General features: G+C 48.5%; 2 protein-coding genes across 2 annotated transcripts in view; both read left to right on the forward strand.

The window, feature by feature from the left end:
* The window catches only part of ATP12A (ATPase H+/K+ transporting non-gastric alpha2 subunit), a 29,086-nt gene extending 20,296 nt beyond the window's left edge, over nucleotides 1-8,790 (forward strand). Inside the window, exons 15-23 of the mRNA XM_047756355.1 lie at nucleotides 657-807; nucleotides 4,829-4,997; nucleotides 5,085-5,239; nucleotides 6,829-6,952; nucleotides 7,087-7,232; nucleotides 7,626-7,759; nucleotides 7,875-7,976; nucleotides 8,339-8,430; nucleotides 8,510-8,790. Of these exons, the coding sequence (XP_047612311.1) occupies nucleotides 657-807; nucleotides 4,829-4,997; nucleotides 5,085-5,239; nucleotides 6,829-6,952; nucleotides 7,087-7,232; nucleotides 7,626-7,759; nucleotides 7,875-7,976; nucleotides 8,339-8,430; nucleotides 8,510-8,538 (1,102 nt within the window). The 3' untranslated portion in view covers nucleotides 8,539-8,790. The remainder of the gene's footprint in view (nucleotides 1-656; nucleotides 808-4,828; nucleotides 4,998-5,084; nucleotides 5,240-6,828; nucleotides 6,953-7,086; nucleotides 7,233-7,625; nucleotides 7,760-7,874; nucleotides 7,977-8,338; nucleotides 8,431-8,509) is intronic.
* An 11,467-nt stretch (nucleotides 8,791-20,257) lies between these two features.
* RNF17 (ring finger protein 17) overlaps nucleotides 20,258-25,198 on the forward strand; it is a 118,499-nt gene continuing 113,558 nt past the window's right edge. The window contains exons 1-2 of the mRNA XM_047756014.1: nucleotides 20,258-20,387; nucleotides 23,645-23,739. Of these exons, the coding sequence (XP_047611970.1) occupies nucleotides 20,258-20,387; nucleotides 23,645-23,739 (225 nt within the window). The remainder of the gene's footprint in view (nucleotides 20,388-23,644; nucleotides 23,740-25,198) is intronic.

Here is a 25,198-nt window from a genome sequence, read left to right on the forward strand (position 1 = left end):
GCTTTTCTGTATTTGTTTTGTCTTCAAAAATATAGGATTAATAAAAAAAAAAAAAAAAGCGCCAGGCCCTGCAGACCATCTTAGGGATTCTGGGGTCTGCTGGAAGCACAGTGGATCCCACCACCTGTCTGCATGAGCAGTGGTTTCTAGAACCTCACTTTGATAGTCAGCAGGTCATAGGTCTCCTCGAAGAAGACCTCAGTAAACTCTTCTCCCTACAAAGCTCATTGCATAGGAAATGCTCTAAATCTGAAATAAACCACAGCACAGAATTGTTATCTATGTGTTTAGGCGTAAACTGAATTCTAGGACCCAGATCACACAAACAGGGAGTTTTTCACAAACCACCTTTTGCATGTGGAGTAAAGCCCTTCCCAGGAGGTGCCACCCCCACCTGCTCCTGCACAGAAAGGGCTCCTTGGCCTCTTCCTCTTGTATGACCAGGAAATGGCCTTATTTGTTAGCCTCATTTACTGTCCTGAAACGAGACCCCAGTCCTCCCAGTGCTCCCAGTCCTGCTCCCCCACTGGAGTCCTGGGTGTGGGGACGCCGGGTTCCGGGTACTCAGAGGCTTCAGCCCACCCCCCGACCCCCAGAATAGAGTCTCAAGCTCAGATTCACCCTGGGCCTCACCCAGTTCCTCCCGGCCCTTCTAGGGATGCTAAAGCCGCCGTGGTGACTGGCATGGAGCTGAAGGACATGAGCCCGGAAGAGCTGGACGAGGTCTTAACCAACTACGCGGAGATCGTCTTCGCCCGGACGTCCCCCCAGCAGAAGCTGACCATCGTGGAGGGCTGTCAGCGGCAGGTGGGCAGATGCAGCCCCTGGACCTTCCCCGACTGTCACGTCCCTCAGGGAAACGCCACGCAGAGGCCTGGGTCCCTGCCAGGGCACTGGCCGGTCCTCACTGCCCCACATACCCACCTGGCAGGGCTGACCCTCTGCCCACTTTGAGACCCTCCCACATGCTCCCCAAGGGCTTTCTGACCATGAAGCTTGGGAGATGTGGGCACAGGAAGATTTACAATGCATGGCAGAGAACAAAAGTGTCAAGACGTAAGGTATGGAGTTCCTGTCGTGGCTCAGAGGTTAAGAAACTCGCCTAACATCATGAGGATGCAGGTTCCATTCCTAGCCTCGCTCAGTGGATTCTCATGTTGCTGTGAGCTGTGGTGTAGGTCACAGATGCGGCTCAGATCCAGCGTGGCTGTGGCTGTGGTGTAGGCTGGCAGCTGTAACTCCGATTGGACCCCTAGCCTGGGAACCTCCATATGCCACAGGAGCAGCCCTAAAAAGCAAAAAAAAAAAAAAAAAAAGGCATAAGATATAAGATAGCCACTCTTGCCTGCCACACACTGTTTTTTTCCTCCGGTTTTATTGAGATGTAACCGGCGCACAGCACTGTCGCTGTGTGTAACTGTGTGAGCATAACTTGCGCAGCAGAATGATCTGCTTACGTACGTCATAAATGATGATCACAGGTTTAGTGAACAGCCATCTGATGTGGATACGAAATTAAAGAAAAACAAAAATGCTTCCCTGTGCTGAGACCTCGAGACTCACCCTCTTCAACGACCTTCAGATGGCGCGTACAGCCTTGTTAATTGGGCTTTCAAGTGGTACCTTCCACCCCCAACACTTCAAACCAGAGGTTCGGACTTTTGGACCTCCTGCCTCCACTCCCGCCTCTGGTAACCCCAAATCTCATCTCTTTTTGGATGAGTTTGTTTGTTTTTAAGTATGAATGACCTACAACACTGTTCATACAAGGCAGCGATTTGATATTTCTGTCCATTTCAAAATGATGCCACCAGTAAGTCTGTGACCACCTGTCCCCACACAATGTCAGAGTGGCTGGCTGTATGCCCCCGCTGGACGTTTCATCCGCGATTTGCGTGTTTCGTTACTGGCAGTTTGCACGTCCTAGCCCTCACCTGCTCCCCACCCCACCCCCGCCCCGTGCCTACCCCCCATTCCCCACCCCGCCACCGCCACAACCATAGACTATATCTGTGACTCTTTCTGTTTTGACATGTTTGTCTGTTTGTTTTGTTTTTTAGACTCCACATGTAAGTAAAATCATGATATTTGTCTTTCTCTGACTTACTCACTTAGCATAATACCCTCTAGGTCCATCCAGGTTACAAATGGCAACATTTCATCCTTTTTTTTTTTCATGGATGAGTAATAGGTAGGTAGGTAGATATAGATAAATAGATATGTATACCGCATCCACTTTATCCATTCGTCTATTGATGGGCACTTGAGTTGTTTCCATGTCTTGGCTATTAGAAGTAATACTGCAGGAGCTCCCATTGTGGTGCAGTGGTTAATGAATCTGACTAGGAAACATGAGGTTGTGGGTTCAATCCCTGGCCTCGTTCAGGGAGGTGTGGCTGGCAACTGAAGCTCCGATTCCACCCCTAGCCTGGGAACCTCCATATACCATGGGTGCGGCCCTAATAAGCAAAAAAAAGAAAAGAAAAGAAATAATAATGCAATGAACATTAGGGTGCATGTGTGTTTTCTAATTAGTGTTTTTGTTTTTTTGGAAAAATAGCCAGAAGTGGAGTTGCTGGATCCACTGGTAGTTGTCTTTTTGGCTGCATCCATGGCATGTGAAAGTTCCCTGGGCCATGGATCGAATCTACCCCACAGCAGTGACCTGAGCCACAGCAGTGATAACACCAGACCTTTAACTGCTAAGCCCCCAGGGAGCTCCTAGTAGTTCCGTTTTTAACTTTTGGAGAAACCTCTGTACTGTCTTTCATAGCGGCTGCACCGGTTTACATACCGACCAGCAGTGCAGAAGGGTTCCTCTTTCTCCCACCCTCACCAGCAGCTGTTAATGGTTGTCATTTTGATGAGAGCCATTCTGACAGGTATGAGGTGACATTTCACTGTGGCTTTGATTTGATTTCCCTGATGGTTGGTCATGCTAAGTATCTTCTCATGTGCCTGTTGGCCATCTGTATGTCTTCTTTGGGAAGATGTATATTCCTATTCTCTGTCCATTTTTCAATTGGATTTTTTTGGTTTTTTGGTTTTTGGGGTTTTTTTACACCGTACCTGCAGTGTATGGAAGTTCCCAGGCTAGCGGTTGATTTGGAGCTGCACCTGACGCCTACACCACAGCAAGAGCACACCAGATCCTTTTTTTTTTTTTTTTTTGTCTTTTTGCTATTTCTTTGGGCCGCTCCCGCAGCATATGGAGGTTCCCAGGCTAGGGGTCGAGTCGGAACTGTAGCCCCCGGCCTACGCCAGAACCACAGCAATGCGGGATCCGCATCTGTGACCTACACCACAGCTCACGGCAACGCCGGATCCTTAACCCACTGAGCGAGGGCAGGGACCGAACCTGCAACCTCATGGTTCCTAGTTGGATTCGTTAACCACTGCGCCACAATGGGAACTCCTGGATCCTTAACCCACTGAGCGAGGCCAGGGATCAAACCCACATCCTCACGGACTTTATGTCAGTTTCTTAACTCGCTGAGCCACAACGGGAACTCTGGTTTATTTTTTTTAATGTCAAGTTTTATGAGTTCTTGGTGTATTTTAGATATGAACCCTGGTGGACATATCATATGCAAACATCTTCTCCCCTTTACAGGTTGCCTTTTTGCTTTGTTGGTAGCCGCCTTTGCTGTGCAGCCTTTCTGGTTTGGTATAGTCCCTCTTGTTTCCCTTGCCTGAGAAGACAGATCTAAGAAAATATTGCTAAGACTGATACCAAAGAGCATACTGGCGTATGTTTCCTTCTAGGCCTTTTACAGTTTCTGATCTTATATTTACATTTAAGCCTTTACTCTCTTTTGAGTTTATTTTTGTATATGGTGTGAGAAAGTGGTCCAATTTCATTCTTATGCATGTAGCTGTCCAGTTTTCCCAACACCATTTATCAAAGAGGCCACCTTCCCTCCATTGTGCATTCTTCCCTCATTTGTTGTATATTAATTGCCAATATTAGTGTAGGTTCATTTCAGAGCTCTCTATTCTGTTCCATTGATCCATGTGTGTATGTTTGTGCCAGTACCATGTGGTTTTGATTCCTGCAGCTTTATAGCATAGTCTAAAGCTAGGGCATACAGTACTTCCAGCTTTGCTATTCTTTCTCAAGATCATTTTGCCCACTTGGGATCTTTTGTAGTTACATTTAAATTTTATAATTACTTGTTCTAGTTCTGTGGAAAATGCCATTGATATTTTGGCAGAGATCGCATTGAATCTGTAGATTGCCTTGAGTAGTATAGTCATTTTAACAACATTATTCCAATCCATGAACATGGTATGTCTTACATCTGTTTGTTTCATCTTCAGTTTCTTTCATCAGTGTCTTAGAGTTTTCCAAGTATAGGTCTTTTACCTCTTTATTTAGATTTATTCCTGGGCATGTTATACCTTTTGATGTGACTATAAATGGGATTGTTTTCTTAATTTCTCCTCCAGATAGCTCTTTGCTGGTATATAGAAATGTAAGAGATTTCTGAATATTAGTTTTACATCTTGCAACTTTAATGAATTCATTCATTAGTTCTGGAAGTTTTCTGTTGGTGTCTTTGTGATTTCCTATGTTTCATTTCAGGTCACCTGCAACCTGTGACAGTTCCACTTCTTCCTGTCCAGTTTAGATTCACATCGGTTTTAATTATTCAGACATCTTGTTTGGAGCTTTTTCTTGCTTCTGGGATTTCCTTTCTTAACCTTCCCCCCAAACCCAAAAGGGACCTTCGTTTCAGCCCCCGCCATCCTCGAATCCTCAGGACAAAGGGGAGACGGTCATTCCTGCCCAGGGTGCTCACTCCCACCTCCTCCTGGCTCCCCACAGGGCGCCATTGTCGCTGTGACAGGGGATGGAGTTAATGATTCTCCAGCCCTAAAGAAGGCAGACATCGGGATTGCCATGGGGATAGCAGGTTCGGATGCAGCCAAGAACGCAGCCGACATGGTCCTGCTGGATGACAACTTTGCGTCCATAGTCACGGGGGTGGAGGAAGGTGAGTGGGGCCTCGAGGGGTCTTGGCGAGGACTGGGGTCACCTGGGAATCCAGAGCCAGGCCTCTGAGGAGACACGTCTCGCCTAGGTCGCCTCATCTTTGACAACCTGAAGAAGACCATTGCGTACACCCTGACCAAGAACATTGCCGAGCTGTGCCCCTTTCTGATCTACATCATCGCTGGGATTCCTCTGCCCATTGGCACCATTACCATCCTGTTCATCGACTTGGGCACAGACATCGTAAGTAGCCCTAAAGGGGACAGGTGCCTCCTTGGGGTCATTGCCTTAAGGGAGAGCGATGGACGGAATCAGGGCTTCTCAAACCTCCACGCGATGGGGCCCGAAGTCCCACGTTTCTGACAAGCTCTCAAGCGATGCTGATTCTGCTGGCCCAGCAACCATACTTCAAAGCAAACGACTCAAGATCTGTCAGATGCTGGGAAATTAAAACCACTTTACTGATATAGGGACTTTTCAAGACATAAGTTTGTCATCTTTCAAAACAGATAGGCCTGGAGTTCCTGTCTTGGCTCAGTGGTTAACAAATCCAACTAGGAACCATGAGGTTGCGGGTTCGATCCCTGATCTTGCTCATGGGTTAAGGATCCCGCGATGCCATGAGCTGTGGTGTAGGTTGCAGACACGGCTTGGATCCAGCGTTGTTGTGGCTCTGGTGTAGGCCAATAGCTACAGCTCCAATTAGACCCCTAGCCTGGGAGCCTCCATATGCCGCAGGAATGGCCATAGAAAAGGCAAAAAAGACCAAAGAAAAAAAAAGACAAAAAAAGAAACAGGCCGTTGGTTGGTTTCAGCTCATGTTGCTCCCTTTTCTCTTGAGGAGGTGCAGCTTTTACCAGAATTGTCCCTAAATGGTTGGGGCCCAGAGGCACAGCCGCCCCTGGTTAGGTGAGAGTCTGTGACGCAGAGGCCGGTCACCCAGCACAGTAAGAAGTAGCGGTTGGTAACGCTTGTAAAGCCTCACACTGACCCACAGTCAGGCCTAAGCCTGCCCTCCTCTATGATGAATCCACCTGGGAAAGCTCTGTGACACGTCTGACTCTGGCTCACACGGGCAATGGGGAGCAAGCAGAACTCACAGGGACGAGCCCGGCCCTGGCCCTCTCGTTTCTTATGACACCAGGCAACCTCCATGCTGCAGGGAGGGTGGGCGTCTTTTTCTTACCGGGGCTGCGGGCCCAGGGCTATGGTCAGATCCCTTGCCAGGCCCTGGCATTTGCTCATTTTTCTCTGCTGGTGTAGTTCTTCCAGGCACTGCCTGGGAACTTGTTAGAAATGCAGGCTCTCTGCCCCCAGGTGGCAGGATGTCTGAGAAAGTGACTGCTCAGTGGCAGCTGAAGTGGGAGAGGACCTTGCTTTTTGTTGTTGTTGTTTGTGTGTTCTTTTTTTTTTTTTTTTTTTGGTCTTTTTCTAAGGCCGCACTTGCGGCATGTGGAGGTTCCCAGGCTACAGGTCTAATCAGAGGTGTAGCTGCCAGCCTACGCCAGAGCCACAGCAATGCCAGATCTGAGCCGTGTCTGCAATCTACACCTACATGGCAACACCGGATCCTTAACCCCCTGAGCAAGTCCAAGGACTGAACCCGCAACCTCATGGTTCTCAGTCGGATTCATTAACCACTGAGCCATGACGGGAACCCACCCTGCGTTGTTTAGAGCTGGCAGCATGGGGGGAGGATAGACAGCAGATAAATTCTCTCCAGAAGGCAGAGCTGACACCTGCACCTGCACAGACCAGTGCCATCAGCGCTGCCCAGGCCCGGGCTGTGAGCACAGGGTGGGAGTCAGGGCTCACAGGCCGTCTCCCTCCAGATTCCCTCAATCGCCCTGGCTTATGAGAAGGCAGAGAGTGACATCATGAACAGGAAGCCTCGCGACAAGAACAAGGACAGACTGGTGAACGCGCCACTCGCCGTGTACTCCTACCTGCACATCGGTCGGTGCCCGGCGGCCACCCCGAGCGCCACGCCTGCTGCTGGGGTGGGGTGGGGTGCACTGTGACAGTGAGCCCAGGGGGGAGGAGGGCAGGGCTGTTCTCCAGTCCACACAGAGCTTCCCTTGTTCTTTCAGGCCTCATGCAAGCCCTGGGAGCCTTTGTTGTGTATTTCACCGTCTATGCTCAGGAGGGCTTTCGACCGGCCACCCTGCTTAACCTCCGGGTGGAGTGGGAAAAGGACTCCGTGAACGACTTGGAAGACAGCTACGGACAAGAATGGGTGAGGGTGGGGCTGCCAGCGGTGTCCCCCACGTCTCCCTCTGTCCCGCCTGGCCTGGCCTGACGCAGAACCTTCCTTTCCCTGGGGCTGTGAGGGGACAGAGAAGGGGACCATTTTCTCGGCTCAGGGCCCCTTGCTTGCAGCGATTGGCCTCCGCCTAGAGCCCACCTTTTTGCATTAGCTTTGCTGATGGTGTGGAGAGGGACCCGCCCACGGCACCACCGTTGGGCCCGACCTATTAAGTTAGCATGCTCGCCCAGGCTCCCCCTCAAAGGAGGTGACCTCTCTCAGTCTCGTGGCGGGAAGGGAAGTCAAGGTTTATAGAGACGCGCTGACACCTCCCAGGTTTCCCTCTGGGACCTCACGGCCTCCTCCTTCTCTGGCCGTTGGCAGACGAGGTACCAGAGGAAATGCCTGGAATGGACGGGCTATACCGCCTTCTTTGTCGGCATCCTGATCCAGCAGATAGCAGATCTGATCATCAGGAAAACCCGGAGAAACTCCATCTTCCAGCAGGGCCTCTTCAGGTACCGTCTGCCCCCTCCCGCAAGAGTCAGCCTGCACCTTCCCCGCTGGGTGCCGGGTGGGGCGGCGCTGACTGCGCGGGCTCAGAACTCAACCCTGCGCCGGTGTGTCTTCCAGAAATAAAGTCATCTGGGTGGGGATCGCCTCGCAGATCATCATCGGGTTAATCCTCTCCTACGGCCTGGGGAGCATCACAGCCCTGAACTTCACGATGCTGCGGTGAGCCTCAGCAGGAGGGCCGGGACCCTCGCTCGTCCCAGCCCGGCTCAGTGCGGGGATTGCCGGGGTCTGGGCAGGATCCTCCGCTCCCTTCAGTGTCTGACCTGCGGGTCTTTTCGGGAGAAGTGGGTTTTCCATCCCTTGTCAGTGTCCCGTCTGCACGCTCCACCGAAGCCCACTTCCAAGGCAGCTATTGTTTGTGGTGGCCACACCCACTTAACTGGGAAGCTCCCCGGCTTCCTGTGTGTGACCCGGTAGACTTGTCCTTGGCAGTGAGGCAGGGGGCGAACACAAGTTCTGCCACGTGGGGGGGATCCCTCTGGCTGCGTCAGGCTCACCCCCCCCCCCCCATCTGCTTCCAGGCCCCAGTACTGGTTTGTGGCTGTGCCACACGCGGTTCTGATCTGGGTGTATGATGAGGTGCGGAAGCTTTTCATCAGACTCTACCCTGGCAGTAAGTAGTGCTGTGACCCGGGGGCGCCGTGCTCTACTCAGCAGACTCTCCGTTTCTAACCTGCTGCTTCTGTCTGCAGGCTGGTGGGACAAGAACATGTATTACTAACACCTGCCGACCTCCCGAGGCGCCAGCCGCATGTCCGGACCTGCGTCCTCACCTTCTAGCTGCCAGCTGGCCGGCTGCTGCCGTAAGGACCTGTCAGAACCCATTTAAGAAAAGACAGGGAACTGTATGGACGAGACTCACTGAGGTTTTGTAATTTAAAGCAGAGATTTAAGTGTTTATATATGATTTTCCTGTATACATCTATCTCCTTATTTAAAAATATGTGAATTTGGAGTTCCCGTCGTGGCGCAGTGGTTAACGAATCCGACTAGGAACCATGAGGTTGCGGGTTCGGTCCCTGCCCTTGCTCAGTGGGTTAACGATCCGGCGTTGCCGTGAGCTGTGGTGTAGGTTGCAGACACGGCTCGGATCCCACGTTGCTGTGGCTCTGGCGTAGGCCGATGGCTACAGCTCCGATTCAACCCCTAGCCTGGGAACCTCCATATGCCGAGGGAGCAGCCCAAGAAATAGCAACAACAACAACAATAACAACAACAACAACAAAAAAAGACAAAAATAAATAAATAAAAATATGTGAATTTCCAAGTAGCGCTGTAGAAAGAATGACGTGTTTATATGTATATAAAGCTCATGCATGTTAGTCTCGGGGAAGCAGGACCCCTGCTGGCGTCACCCTGTGCTTTGAGCTCCAGGTAGGCGGGCTCAGACTTCCGTTCTATACCCTGTTGAAGGCCAGTGACCTCGGCAGGATTCCTGTGACCTCCCAGAGAACAGTATTTCATGTTCACCTTCCTCAAAAAGGCGAATTCAGAATTCCCCTTGTGGCGCAGTGGGTTAAGAACCCAACATAGTATCCGTGAGGTTGCGGGTTTGATCCCTGTCCTCGCTCAGTGGGTTAAGGATCTGGTGTTGCCACAAGCTGCATCCGTTGCAGACGCAGCTCGGATCCGGCATGGCTGTGGGTATGGTGTAGGCTGGCGGCTACAGCTCTGATTCCACCCCCAGCCTGCGAACCACCATAAGCCGCGCGTGTGGCCCTAAAAATAAACAAACCAAAGAAAAGGCTAATTCAGCTAGAGAATTGCAGGAGAGGGAAGTGATGGCAGGTGGCCTCCCAGAAGCCTGGATGCCTGTCTGACCCTGAGGCGTCCTTCTCATCGGTCCTCATGCCCCTCTCAGCACCTCATGGTCCTCTGGTGCCCCCGCCCTCCCCTCCCCCCGACTCCAGAGTGGAGCCCCCAGGCCGAGGCACCGCCTGCTCCAGGTGCTCCCTGACCGAACGGTGTTCACCTCCCCCCGGGCTCAGCCTCGGTGGAGGACCGCTGTGGCTTCAAACGTGATATTTATTTCTTGCGGGGTGGTTGTCAGGCTCTCTGCAACACTCGTTTTGGGTTTCATGCTTTCTCTCAAGTTTATTCACGGGTGACATAACTGTCCTCCTGGCATCAGCCCCAGAGAGGCCTCATATCTAAGTAATACTTGTTTTATAAAACCAGGCCTAAATGTAGTCTAATTCGTTCGAGTTTGTCTAAAACACAGAGCATAGGACAGAAAAAAATGAGATATAATTTCAAAATTCCTTTTTAGTGGCCGCACCCACAACAGATGGATGTTGCCAGGCCAGGGATTGAATCCAAGCCACAGCTGCAACCTGAGCTGCTGAGCTTGGGTTTTTGACTCCCTGTGCCACAGGGGGAACTCTGATTTCAGTTTTGTTTTGTTTTACTTCTTCTGGTCATTTTGCTTTTCTGTGGAAGGTCTGAACCCACTGCAACACACTAGAAAAAGTCGTGTTCGCAGCCTCTCCATCACCAGCTGCACGTCCAGCACACACTGGCCAGAACCTGAAAAATGACTCCTGGTAAACCTTCCCACTTCGTGGGCCACCCCACCCCCTCTTCCGTCATCACTCAGACGAGGGCGCACTGCAGCTGGGCACCAGGCTGGTCTTGGGAAGAGGAAGGGGGTCTTAGAGCCGCAGCTCATCATTGTAACTTCGTGTAAATAGATGACACTGTACTGTGTTACTGTGTGTATGTGTTTCTTTTTTTGGCCGCACCCGTGCAATACAGAAGTTCCCAGGTCAGGAATCAAATCCAAGCCAGAGCTGCAACCTACACCACAGCTGCAGCAATGCTGGATCCTTAACTCACTGTGCCAGGCTGGGGACTGAACTGGAGCCTCCACAGAGATGAGCTGGATCATTAACCCGCTGTGCCACAGTGGGAACTCCATAAATATCTTTTTTTGTTTTTTTGGCAACCTCACAATACATGGAGTTCCCGGGCCAGGTATCAGATCTAAGCCGCAGCCCAGCAACACCAGACCCTTAACTCACTGTGCTGGGCAGCGGAATCGAACCTGCATCCCAGGACTTCAGAGAAGCCACCAATCCCGTTGTGCCACAGTGGGAATTCTGTGTGTGTATTTACATTAGAAGAATGCTGCTGTCCTCAAGTTTTTGTTTGTTTGTTGTCTTTTTAGGGCTGCACCCGCGGCATATGGATGTTCCCAGGCTAGGGGTCGAATAGGAGCTACAGCTGCCGGCCTACACCACAGCCACAGCAACTCAGGATCCGAGCTGCATCTGCCACCTACACCACAGCTCGTGGAAACGCCAGATCCTTAACCCACTGAGCGAGGCCAGGGATCAAACCCGAAACCTCGTGGTTCCCAGTCGGATTCGCTTCCACTGCGCCACGACGGGAACTCCTGTCCACAAGGTTTTTAACCTCTGTCTTTTGCCGCAGTTGTCACACAGTTATCACTGACTGCTGCTGTCAGCAGCTCCCGTGGACTGGAGCCCCCTTCCAGGTAACATTGTAACGGCTGTCTCAGTCCAGCCCTGACAGGGCAGTGATGCTTCCTAAACTGCAGCTGAGAATAATCAGTCCTCACTCTCCCTCTGGGCTGTCCAGGTAACCCTCTGTGAGGTGGGGCAGTGGGAGCAGGCCGAAAGACAGCAAAGCTGTGAGGGGTTTCTCGGGGTTCGATCAACCTTGAGAGGCATTAAATCTGAGGTCGAAGTCTGCATAGCGGGAACCCTTTCTGGAAGAATTTTCACATTGTACATACCTACCCTTGCAAAAAGTTGACACAAAGATTTGTAAAATGGATAAGTAACCATTTAAAAAAAATCACAGAAAAGGCCTACCAAGGGGCTTTATTAAGTTGTAGACAGAAAGAGGGCAATAAAGTCTCGTATCAGATGGTGTCTGTTTTGTGTTGTTCGTGTGGCGGCATTGCTCCACTGACCCACTAAGGTCTAAATACTTTTTAGACAAAGTAACAGTTGACTTACAGCTAATTGATGTGGCAGGGGCTATCAAGCAATATATAACTTCATCAGTGATATAAACTGATACGTAACTCAGATATAAAGGCTAGATGTCGAGCGCTTCTTAAAACAGATTTATTCTGACTGTAAGAATGTAACTCATTTTAGAAAATTTGGAATATCCAAGAGTAAAAAGAAAATTAAAACGACCCAGAATCTCACTACTTAGTAATACACATAAATGACACAGTAGTTATTTCTTTAAAGTATTTATTTGTTTATTTATTTATTTTTAGGCAAAGCTGGAATAGAAAGCTTTCCATTCTGCCTTTTAATTTAACACGGAAGACCTGGCTCCAATGACTGCATCTCACCCTCATCGAGAGTGCTTTAACCGCATCCCACTGTCGGATGGCTCATTTATTTCCTACTGGTCATCTTTTTTTCCTTTTTTAAAGTGCTGCCTCTTGTCCCTAAGCCTTATACCACATCTCTTATTATTTGACCATAGAGTCCTCAAAGTGGAATTAGGGGGTTAAGAGCATTTTCAAGGCTCTTGATATCAACAGTGCCAAATTTATTTTCAGATAAGCTGTTTAAGTTTTATAAAGAATCTCTTGGAGTTCCCATCATGGGTGCAGCAGTGACGAACCTGACCACAAACCCTGAGGTGGTAGGTTTGATCCCTGGCCTTGCTCAGTGGGTAAAGGATCCGGCGTTGCCATGGCTGTGGTGTAGGTCGCAGATGAGGCTCCGATCTGGCGTTGCTGTGGCTGTGGTGTAGGCTGGCTACTCCAATTTGACCCCTAGCCTGGGAACCTCCATGTGCCGCAGGTGTGGCCCTAGGGGAAAAAAAAAAGAAAGGAAAAGAATCTCTTGCCTGTCAACTATGAGAGATATTGGGGTGGGGGTGGCCTCACCCATGGGATGTGGAAATTCCCAGGCCAGGGATCAAATCTAGATCCTTTAACCCACTGCACCAGGCTGGGGATCAAACCTGTGCCTCAGAAGTGACCCAAGCTGCCAGAAACAACACCAGGTCCTTAACCTGCTGTATTGCAGGGGCTCCCACTGGAGATTATTAAGAAAGGCAGAGACTTGCTTCAGCTCACGTGTCAGCATCACATGGCTTCAGTGTTCAGGGTAGCAGGACACCCAGGCAAGAATGGATGCCAGCGGGGGAGTTAGGAGGCAAGGAACGCAGTGACCTAGACTATGCAGGTGGTGACAGCCTGAGGCCAATAGGTGAAGTGCTTGGCTGTGTGTGTGTGTGTGTGTGTGTGTGTGTGTGTGTGTGTGTGTGTATACCTGTAACTGGATGAACAGGCTTCCATGGAGGGGTCTGTAAGTAAGGTACCTACCTGCCAAGAATGGAATCAGGAGTGCTCAGATCAGGGTCCTGGAGAGACCACCAGCTTCCCTAACTGGCAACATTGCCCGAGACGGGATGAGAAGTCTTCCCAGGAGATTTTAACAGCAGGACAGTTCATAGGTGCTGGTTGCTGCTGGTGCTACTTACAAAGATTGTGAGGTGTCCGCACTCTTTCTGCAGGCGTTCCCTGTTCCCCTGGTGGAGGTCACTGTGTCTTAACTGAACAGTGACAACTGTTGATGTTATTAAAACCTGCTATGGGAGTGCCCATCGTGGCTCAGTTAACGAATCTGACTAAGAACCATGAGGTTGCAGGTTCGATCCCTGGCCTTGCTCAGTGGGTTAAGGATCCGGCATTGCTGTGAGCTGCGATGCAGGTCGAAGACGTGGTCAGGCCCTGCATTGCTGTGGCTCTGGTGTAGGCCGGTGGCTACAGCTCTGATTCCATCCCTAGCCTAGGAACCTCCATATGCCGCAGGTGCGGCCCCAGAAAAGGCAAAAAGACAAAAAAAAAAAAACCAAAAAAACAAAACCTGCTATGTCCTGGGGATCGTAACGACCTGAAAGCATCATCTCATTGATCTCACAACAACCCCGTGAGTTGATAGGGTCAACCTTGCCCTCTGTCCAGCGCTGTCAGTTCCCCTCCACATTTAGAATCTGTGAAGTCATGTTAGGACGGAAGGGGACCACGAAGCAGAGCACACCCTGTAGGCATGCTGTGCAGATCTAAGGCTCTGGGGAACCAAGAGCGACGCAGAATATTCCTCGTCTATGATGTGTAACCATGCGGGGCAACCCTCCTTCCCCTGGAAAAGCCAGTTTAGCTCCGTTTGCACAATCCTCAGGCATTCCTCGACTCCAGACATGTATGTCTTTGCTCCTTTGAACCGGTTCTAACAACTGCCTGGTTCCCAAGTCTAAATATAAGCTAAATAAAATCTTTAACACGTGTTCATGTTGATATCTGGATGAGAGCCCCGATTTTACCCTTTCCTTTCACTCGGACAAGAGAGGAGGAAAAGCGGCATTTCCTCCTTTTAGGGCCCTTGCCTTGGCGCAGTGAGACCCCAGCTCCAGGGGCCGTGCGTGCACAGGGCTCCCTGCCAGCACCCATGCAAGCTCCAGGGCTGGCTCTGCTCTGCCCCTGAGCTTCACTGAGGCTGTTTTTTCTGCTTCAGACCAGATCTCCAGGCAGCCTTCTTTTCCTCTGCCCCCATTCCTGTGCCCCAGCCCTCCTCCCAACATACCAGAACCCAACTCAGGGGATTTTATCTTCCTGGTCCAGAGGTTCTAAGATAAAGTTTAGTGGAAATTTAAGGCAAAAGCCTGATTCACTTTAAAGGCATAGAAACTCCCTTCTACAGAGTTGTTGTAGATAAATTGAGATGTTGTGGGGAAAAGTGTTTTGCAAATGCAGAGGTACTAGAATTTACTAATTGGTGGGTTTTTCCCCCTGTCTTTTACATTTACAACCAGTAGAGGATTGCTTCCTCTTGCTCTCATTTTTCGACAAATGAAACACCTACTGGGACATAGCACGAGACTAAATGGTGTAAGAAACACCAAGACTGAGCCAGGCGGTGCCGCCTTAGAGGGGCAGGTGGTGCAACAGCACAAACCTAAATAAGTAAATGGTCTGGCAGGGGCAGGATTTGCGGCGACAGCGGAGGCACAGGGCAGTGCGGGCTTTCAGGGACCAGCGGCCCCAGCTCAGGTTTTAAGAGGCGGGACTTCAAAGGCGCAGATGATGGAGAGCTTGGCAGGAACTGGAAAGGAAGGGGCAGGAACAGAGATGTTCCCGGCGGGTCACGGTGTGTCCTGGAAGCCAGCACCCTCAGGGCAGGCTTCAAGCTCCCTGGTTTGCCCAGCTCACTTGGTGACCATGGGGTAAGACAGCTATCGGTCCTCAGAGCCCCTGTGGGCCTGGGTCCACTATGCCCCCTGTCGTCCCTGGGCTCCACAGTATCTGTGACCGATCCCCTAAGGGACAGAAATGGGACTGCCTGTGGGAGTAAAGCTAAGCCACACATCCAGAGCCAGGGCAGAGACAATAGAGCATCCACTTTGATGAGGAGACTAAGGGCAAAGCTTGTCAGCCGTGCACAGGGACACACCCCCGCCCCCCGAGGCATGCCTCTGACCCTCCTCCATGACTGGCCACATGGACCCTTGAGCTGGCTGCCAGCTCCGTGGAGGTGCCTCCCTCCCAGGCCATGCTGCCCCTTCTGTGCTGCACTTCTCTCTTCTCTCCAGGGCACATCCCACAGCTGCCATCCACCGAGTTTTCCGTGCCGATCCACTTGGTAGCCTGCAGTGTAACCTCCAGGAGGGCAGGGACTGGGCACGCAGCACAGGCTCAGCAAGCATTTGATGACCGAGTGACTGGAGGAGCAGGTCATCAGCAAGAGAATGCGCTCCGGGAAGAGGCTGAGAAACAGAAAGCTTCAGAAGGCAGAGGGAAGACGGGGCAGATGGGGCCCAGAATTTGTGACCGGTTGTTCCCAGAGGAGGGTCCTGGGCTTTGGAGTCAGGTAAAGCTGGCTGGAATGTTCTCTGCCTCTGCCAGCCCCAGGACAGGGTCCATAACTCTGATCTCAGGGCATGTAGAGGGAACCAGCTGTGAATGCAGTATCTACCAGGCACCTGGTGTCTGTCCGCTGCTGCTCTTTTTTTCACAGTATTGCATTATTTTCTTCATCTTCACCATGAAGACATCACCAAAAGCAATGCCATCCTGTTAGAATCATAATCGGGGGTTGTGAGCCGCGTTTAAGGGTGTATCTGATTAGAGTGTAGGAAATAGGATGATATTTACAACTAAAAACAGCAGCCATAAAATTCCACCGCTAGACAATATTCGACCAAAGAAGTGACTGGGCTTCTCGAGCTTTGAGTGAAATATTTTTATTCTTTTACAACGTCAGAGGAGGGATAGGGAGCCTTCTGCCCAGGAGCAAAGAGCAGGTCAGAGATCTCCTGGGGATTGTCTCTCAGGAAAGAACCCACTGCTCCCATCCTGTCCCCTAACTCTTCACTGCAGCAAGGCTGAAGCCTGCTTATCCCTACAAAGTCCTTCCAGTCTGGCCTGAAGCAGCAGGATCATCTCTCCAGGCATCTAAAGTTTCATGTCTGTGCAGCCTCTCTCTCTTACAATTCCCAGCGTGGAGTTTTCCAGACGTGGACCTGGAAATAAGTGTAGTCCCATCCAGGAGGATGGTCCAGAAGTCAAAACATTGGGACTCGGAGTTCCCATCGTGGCGCAATGGTTAACAAACCCGACTAGGAACCGTGAGGTTGCAGGTTCAATCCCTGGCCTTGCTCAGTGGGTTAAGGATCCGGTGTTGCAGTGAGCTGTGGTGTAGGTCACAGACGCAGCTTGGAGCCCGAGTTGCTGTGGCTCTGGCGTAGGCCAGCGGCTACGGCTCCGATTAGACCCCTAGCCCGGGAACCTCCATATGCCGCAGGAGCGGCCCTAGAAAAGGCAAAAAAAAAAAAAAAAACCCACAAAACACAAAACACTGGGACACTTTCTTGATCCAGGAAGGTCAGAGCCTTGGCTTCCTCGTCCTGAAAAAGGAGGTGGGTTTCAGCAGTTTCTAAAGGTCCTTCCTGCCCCACTGCCCTGCCCCTTCAATTTCTAAGCAAAAAGCCAGAGTCACTAACTGGAAGAGTTGGGCGTTCCCTTCCTCTGGAGTGTACACGGAAGACAGCTCTGCCTTTCCACGGCACATCTCTCCCAGCAGTGATTCAGGACAGAAAGGTCCGAGACAACGTAGTAGAGGACCTGAAAACTACTTTCCAAAAGTAGGCAAGGAACCAAACTTGCAGGCTGGTGCCATCTGGTGCATCAGGAAACCACAGCACACTGGCTGGCACACATGGTGTGTCCGCCACGCTGCCATGTTCTCTCACCATGTGACTATGCACAGTTGCATTTCTGCTGTGCACGTATTCTGGGACTGTTGTATACGAAGTTATTTTGATGACAATCTGATACTCTTAGTGAGTCTCGAAGAAAAATGATAAACCCAAGATTTTATTGAAAAAAAAAAGCAGGATCGATCTTTTTAAAAATCATAATAAAATGCCACTGTGCACAGCGGTCACGAACCCGACTAGGATCCACGAGGATGCAGGTTCCATCCCTGGCCTTGCTCAGTGAGTTAAGGATCCAGCATTGCCGTGAGCTGTGGTGTTGGTGAGAGATTGGGTTCAGATCTCGAGTTGCTGTGGCTATGGTGTAGGCCAGCAGCTGCAGCTCCCATTCGACCCCTAGCCTGGAAACCTCCATTTGCTGTGGGTGCAGCCCTAAAAAACAAACAAACAAACAAAGATTCCAAAGATTGAAACAATCTAAATTAGATGATAACTCTGGATACAAGACCTAATATATTCGGTCTAAACATAAGTCACTGTATTTCTCACTGACCCTGACTTAGCTGAGATTTATTGAAGTGGGATTACCAAGGCCTAATTCTCTCCAGTCTAGTGTTGATATTGAGAGAGAAGTCCTCTGTACTCATCACGTTCCATTCATTTCATGACCCAAGAAGAACTGCTATGCAATGAGACTGCATTGTTTGATTACAGAAGCGCTCTCCTAATGGAAACGGAGATTGGGGCTAATTGCTGCAGTGCTGAGAAATCTATAGCGGGGAGAAATCTGAAGGTTTGGAAGGAGGTGCAGATCGTTAAAGCTGGTGCAGGAAGGGTGGGCTCTCCAGAAACGAGACCGGCAAGTGACAGGCCCCAAACTGTAGAATGAGGATGTTACGGGGAAATATGGGCTTGATGAGGACTCTAAATTCCATTGCGGATTAGTAGTGGGAACTAGTGGATGGGTAGCACAGAGATGGGTTAAGGAATCAGTGCACTTTCCTGAGCGCAGCAAAGTAGAAAGACTTTTGAGTAGGGGTGAACTTTTTTTAAATTGAAGTATAGTTGATTTGCAGTAGTGTGTTGGTTTCAAGTGTAGAGCAAAGTCATTCAGCTTTTGTTTAATGTGGGTTTGTTTTTTGGTGTGTGTTATTATAGGTTATAGGTTATCCATTACAGGTTATTAAAAAACATTGAGGGTATTTCCCTGTGCTACACAGTAAATCCTTGTTGAATCTATTTTATGTAAGCCATTCGTATCTGTTAATCCCATAATCCTAATTTGTCCCTCCCTCTCCCTGTCCCATAGATTTGTTTTTTATGTCTGTCAGTCTGTTTCTGTTTTGTATATAGACTCATGTATTGTGTTTTAGATTGCATGTATAAGTGATGTCATGTAGTATTTGTTTTTTTCTTATTTATTTCACCAAGCTTAGTATTCTCTAGGTTGTTGCCAATGGCAATATTTCACTGTTTTTTATGGCTGAGTTACATATACACCATATCTTAATCCAGTCATCCATTGATGAGCACTGGGTTTTGTTTTTTTTTTTCACATCTTAGCAATTGTAGATAGTGCTGCCTGTGTACACTGGGTTGCAAATAACTTTTTTAACTAGAGTGTTCCTTTTTTTTCCAGATATATACCCAGGAGTGGAATCACTAGACTATATGGTAGTTCTATTTTTAGTTTTTAATTAAACCTCCATGCTGTTTTCCATAGTGGCTGCATGCACTTACAGTCTCACCAACAGTGTACAAGTGTTCCCTTTTCTCCACATCTTCTCCAGCATTTATTATTTTTAGAGTTTTTGATTATAGCCATTCTGACTGGTGCAAGGTGATACCTCATTGTGACTTTGATTTGCGTTTCTCTGGTAATTAGGCCTCTTTTCATGCCTGTTGGCCATCTGTCCGTCTTCTTTGGAAAATGTCTATTTTGGTCTTCTGCCCATTTTTTATTGAGTTGGGTTTTTTGTTCTTTTTACAGCCACATCTGCAGCATATGGAAGTTTCCGGGCCAGGAGTCAAACCCCAGCTACAGCTGAGGCCTATGCCACACCTACGGCAACACCAGATCCAAGCTGCATCTGTGATTTACGCTGCAACTTTCAGCAACAACCGGCCAGTCCTTAACCTGTTGAGAAAAAACAGGAACTCCTATTGAGTTGGTTTTTTGATATGAGATGTTATGAGCTGCTTGCATATTTTGTATATCAAACAGGGGTGAGTTTTTGAATAGAATACTTCTGTTTTTATTTCAAATAAAAAAATGAAAAGAGAAAATGAAGAGTATATGAAGGGTTTTATTTCTAGCAGCTGAGGGCACCATTTCCAGGTGCTTCCTCAATATACCTGCCACATTGCTGCCAGATTACTTCGTCTCTTGCTCACATAATTTTGCCAACACTCTACTGCTCAAAGGGTCAAGTACAAATTCCTTAGCCCTACATTCAAGACTCTCTAAAGTCTGATCCCAAAATACCTTTCCAAAAAACTCACCTTAAGGAAATTAAAACTCTGGCCAAATGGTCTGTAAGTTAAAATCCAAATAGGCCACAACATCTCCCACCTGTTTACCCTTACTTATGCTGTTCTTTCTCCCCTGAATGCCTCATCTCCTCGTTTCCTTCTGCAAGTCCTACCCAGGTTTTAAGGTAGTACAAACACGATATTCTCTAGGAATGCTATTCATACAACAGAGACAGTCTTTATTTTCTCTAACCCTTCTCTAGCATTTAATATAAGCTACCTTAGTAGAAGTTACCTTTTATGTAACTACTTAGTTTGAAATTGTTAACTGAATTTAACAATTAGCTAGATTGACTTCTCCCCCAAAGCCACCATGATGCACCAGGGGAGGGGGGCGACTTCACGAAAATCGTTTACCACCTGTGTGGTCAAAAAGCAGTGTAAGGAGAACGCGGGAAATGATTTAAAGGCAGCAAAAGTGCTAAAAGTGGTGATGCTTTCAACAAAGACTGGTCCGAAAACGGTTCTCTAGGACCACACACCGAAACCACACTCGGTACTGCTTCAGCGTCCAGGTGATGACCCGCCTCACGGCCTCGGCAGGAGCGGGGGCGGGCTTGAGTTTCCTCGCCGCCCATTGGCTCCCTGGGGCCGCCGCCTCCAGTGATTGGCCGCTTCCGCCTCCAGTGATTGGCCGCTGCAGCGAAGGACGCCGGGACTGCTCGAGGCGCGGGCCCTCGGATCCAGCGGCCGGAGTGATGGCGGCCGAGGCGTCGAGGGCTGGGCGCACCCAGTCGTTCTGCCGGCTGGTGGAGACGCAGGGTTGGGACCGGGGTGCGGCCGAGGTTCCGTGCACCCGCTGTGGACGAGGAGCGCCTAGAGCTCCTGGTGAGGGGCACGAAGGACAGGCGGGTGGGCAGTGGACGTGGCGGTGGAGCGAGCCCAAGCCCTGAGCCTTTCCTGGGAGGGCACGACGCCAAGGGCTGTGAGGGGCAGCGAGGGCGGCGAGGAGGGGGACGCCGAGGTGGGGGCGAGGCCGGGGGGGGGGCACGCTGGGGAGGGGGACGCCGAGGGACACTTTGGGGGTGGCGGCGGGGACGCTGGGGTCGAGGGGCTGTTAGGCCAGGCCGAGGGGCACGACATGGGCAGCAAGGGGTGCACGCCGAGGAGTGGACTCGGTCGAGGCACAGCGAGGGCACCTTCCTCCCTGGCGCGTTCACAGGTTCACTTAAAGGGAGGTGTAAAAATTCAGCCGTCATCTTGTGAAGAAGTCAGAAAAGCTGATTTTCTTGTGTAGCTTTTGGTGTGGTAACAGAGAGACCTCCGGGAAATGTCCTGGAAATTAAAAAGCTGATACTAGGGGTGGGGGCGGGGGGCGTAATTGGAACGACAGCAAGTGGCTCCTGTGGGCTCGTCTTCTCCTGTCCTTGCCCACCAAGGGAAAACCTAGGTCTGGGTCTGCTCATTAGACTCTCGCGGGAAAACAGGTTCAGGTTGTTTTCAAGTAACCAAAAAGGCCTTAGATGCTGTGTCGCTGCTAGGGTGTGGTAGAATTTCAACTCCTCAAGCTGCCCCAAAGTCGTCGTCTTACCCTGTGTGACTGTTGCATCTTTCTCCCTTCAAAATGAAAGTTTTCTTAGTTCCTCCGAGACAGACGCTCTTGGGGAGACAAGAACGGGCGAAGTTGCTTACTTGTGTTTTACCCCCGAGGGAGAGCCAGGTGTCTCCTATTCCAGATTTTCACCACTGCTGTTACATAGAAAATCTCCATTATTTGAATGATAGAGTATTACACAATAACGTTTTAGACCAAGAGGTTTTAAAATCACTGGGTTTAAAATTCTTACAGACGTGTAAATTGTATAATACTGAGAAGTCCTCAGCTGGAACATTGGTGCCTGTGCATCTAGAATTGTGAAAGTGCCCTGTAAGTTGTAATGCTGCACATGTTATTTTGACTTGTAAACAGTTAAAACAGTTTTTATTTCTTTAGTATCATTAGTTCTGGAATTTAAATAGAGCTTTAAAATTTAGCTTCTCCCTGGCCTCGCTCAGTGGGTTAAGGATCCAGCGTTGCCATGAGCTACGGTGTAGGTCGCAGACGCGGCTCAGATCCCCCTTGCCATGGCTGTCCTGTAGGCTGGGGCTACAGCTCTGATTGGACCCCTAGCCTGGGAACTTCCATATGCCATGGGTTCAGCCCTAGAAAGACAAAAAAAATAAATAAAATAAAATTTAGCTTCTTTGTACGCAAGTTTCAGATGTTTCAGTTGGCTTAAAAACTAAAGCTTTTTTAATCAAAAGAATGTGGAGTTCCCATTGTGGTGTAGCAGAAACGAATCTGACTAGGAACCATAAGGTTGCGGGTTTGATCCCTGGCCTTGCACATTGGGGTAAGGATCCAACATTGCCATGAACTGTGGTGTAGGTTGAAGACAGAAAAAAACCCAAAAGATATAATTATTATAATGTAAATCAGCAGAAACACTGTACTTTTATAGTAAGTGATGATAAATTTTGTCTACTTTTTCCCTTTTTTTCTTGCAAAGTCTTGTAGGATTTTTTTCATTGTTCTTCTTTTGGCCTTGGTATGCAGCAGCTTGATGTGGGATTTCAGTTCCCAGACGCGGGATTGAATCAGGCTGAAGCAGTGAAAGTGCCAAGTCTTAACCACTAGACAACCAGGGAACTCTCTTCTTGCAAAGTTTTATATTTAAAAAAAGTTTTTTTGGCCGTACCCACAGCGTAACGCAGTCCCTGGGCCACAGGTTGAATCTGACTTGCAGCTGTGGCAACACCAAATCCTTAACTCACTGCACCACAGCAGGAACTCCTTGCAGTGTCTTTTTTTTTTTTTTTTGTCTTTTGTCCTTTTTTAGGGCTACACTCGTGGCATATGGAGGTTCTCAGGCTAGGGGTCTAATCTGAGCTGTAGCTGCCAGCCTACGCCAGAGCCACAGCAACTCGGGATCCGAGCCATGTCTGTGACCTACACCACAGCTCACAGCAATGCCGGATCCTTAACCCACTGAGCAAGGCCAGAGATAGAACCTGCAACCTCATGGTTCCTAGTCAGGTTCATTTCCACTGCACCATGATGGGAACTCCACAACGTCTTTTAAAATGACAGCCATTTGGAGTTCCCATCATGACTCAGTGGTTAACAAATCTGACTAGGAACCATGAGGTTGCCTCAGTCAGTGGGTTCAGGATCCAGCGTTGCTGTGAGCTGTGGTGTAGGTCGCAGACGCGGCTCGGATCCCAAGTTGCTGTGGCTCTGGTGTAGGCTGGGAGCTACAGCTCCAATTAGACCCCTGGCCTGGGAACCTCCACATGCTACGGGAGCGGCCCTAGAAAAGGCAAAAAAGACCCCCCCAAAAAAAATTTAAAAAAAGAAAGCCATTTGAAGTGACATAGCTACAACGAATATGATTATTGTAAACTTCAAATTCTGCTTAGAGTGTTAAAATTTTGGTGTTAGGTTTTCAGTCAGGATTATGGCATGTCTTTTCATAAATGCTAGGTTTGTAAAGATGATTTTTTTTTTATGAGTCATGTGTGACAGTGGTGGCATCTAACTTTTGTCCTGGCTTCTGTCTTTGCCGTGTATTAGATTATTAAGAGAAGGGTCATAACAGTGTCTCAAATAGGTCCTTACTGTCCCCATCACAGGATGGGAAGTATAAATTAGGGGGAAATATGATCAAGTAGAAGAACCATCAGGCTTGGAAACAAAATTAGGTTGAAGTCTGGATCATACCATCACCAAAGTGTTTATCCATCTTGAGATGTCATGTAATATTCCCAGCCTGCTTAGCTATTGCATTTACAGTGATCAAATGAGGTAGGTCAGAGCCCTTTATAAGAGATGGCAAATTCAAAATATCATGGGCACCAAATAACTATCCTAATGAATGCAAATGGAGTTACATGGCTCTGCCTGGATCTTCTTTTGATTTTTTTCTTCCTCCTTCTGACTTGTATTGTTTCTCCTGGATTTTGTTTAATAAATCATTCATTTCTAGCTAAACTGGGTGTCTTTTCCTATACAAGAGTATCCCCTTAATTTTCCCTTAGGCTTGTACTGAACATTCAGTGTTAACAAACTGCGGAAAGTTTAATTCACGATCGAATTTCATTAGTAGGTCGCCACCGTGAACTTCAGTGTGGACATGCTTTTTGTGAACTGTGCTTGTCAAGACCTGAAGACTGCAGCACGATTGTATGCCCTGATTGTGAGGTAAGTGTTACTGTCTGCATATATTCAGTGTGTTATAAGCAAGTGTTAAAGGTTAAAGTGTTGGAGAAGTAAAACATCCACTTAGGAGCTGAAAACCTGGATTTTTGCTGCCAAGTCCTTTAAAGAAATCTAGCAAAGATAAAGCTTTTCACAGCCATTTGATTGATTGTTTGATTGATTCATGGCCACACCCACAATGTGTAGAAGCTCCCTGCCCAGGGATCAAACCATAGCCACTGCAGTGATGCCACAGCTTGGGCAACCTGGATCCACTAGATCCTCAACTGCTAGGCCACCAGGGAACTCCTCCATCCATTTTATAGTTATTCAAAGTGATCAAGAAGAACACAAGGTTAAGATCATATATTAGCTTTCATATTTTGACTGTTTCTGTGGAATGTTGCCTCGTTATTTGTTTTTAAGTATATTCCTTTCTGATCTCTGCCTCCCTTTTCCACACCAGTTCAAGCAAGTTTTGAACTTTCCACCTTCCCCCTGTCTCTCAACCTGTGTGTGTCATCAGATTTACATTTGTAGAGATAGGTTAAAAAAAAAAAAGAAGGAATGAATGGCCTAAAATTAATATTAAACTTAAGAAGCACTAAAACTAATACAGTTGCACTAAAATCTGTGGGCTTGTAATAATGAAAATAGATTATGGATTTAAAATAAAATGTACTAAACACTTTTTGCATTTACTATAAATACAAACATTCAATTTATATAGAATGTTCCTAGAAAGTGGTATTAATCTCTAAATCCTTTTCTTTTTTCCGGCTGTGCTGATAGCATGCAGAAGTTCTTGGGCCAGGGATGGAACCCCCACCACAGCAGTGACAGTACCAGATCCTTAACCCACTAGGTCACCAGGGAACACCTAAATTCTTTTTTTTTTTTTTTGACGAAGTATAGTTGATTTACAGTGTTGTGTCAGATTCTGCTGAGTCACAGCAAAGTGACTCAGTCATACATGTATATACATTATTCTTCTATTATTTTTCATCATGTTCTATCACAGGGATGCTATACAGTAGGACCTCATTGCTTATCCATTATAAATGTAATAGTTTGCATCTACCAACCCCAAATTCCCATTCCATCCCACTCCCTCCCCTCTCCCCTTTGGCAACCACGTCTGTTCTCCATGTCTGTGAGTCTGTTTCTGTTTTGTAGATAGGTTCATCTGTGCCATATTTTAGATTGCATGCATAAGTGATAGCATATGGTATTTGTCTTTCTGACTTAATTCACTTAGTATGAGAATCTCTAGTTGCATCCCTGTTGGTGCAAATGGCACTATTTTGTTCTTTTTTATGGCTGAGTAGTATTCCTTTGTGTATATGTACCTCATCTTCTTTATCCATTCATCTGTCAGTGGACATTTAGGTTATTTCCATGTTTGGCTATTGTGAATACTGCTGCAGTAAACGTACAGGTCCATGTGTTGTGTTTTTTTTTT

This window comes from Phacochoerus africanus, chromosome 13 (genome assembly GCF_016906955.1).
Source record: "Phacochoerus africanus isolate WHEZ1 chromosome 13, ROS_Pafr_v1, whole genome shotgun sequence".
Classification (NCBI taxonomy): domain Eukaryota; kingdom Metazoa; phylum Chordata; class Mammalia; order Artiodactyla; family Suidae; genus Phacochoerus; species Phacochoerus africanus.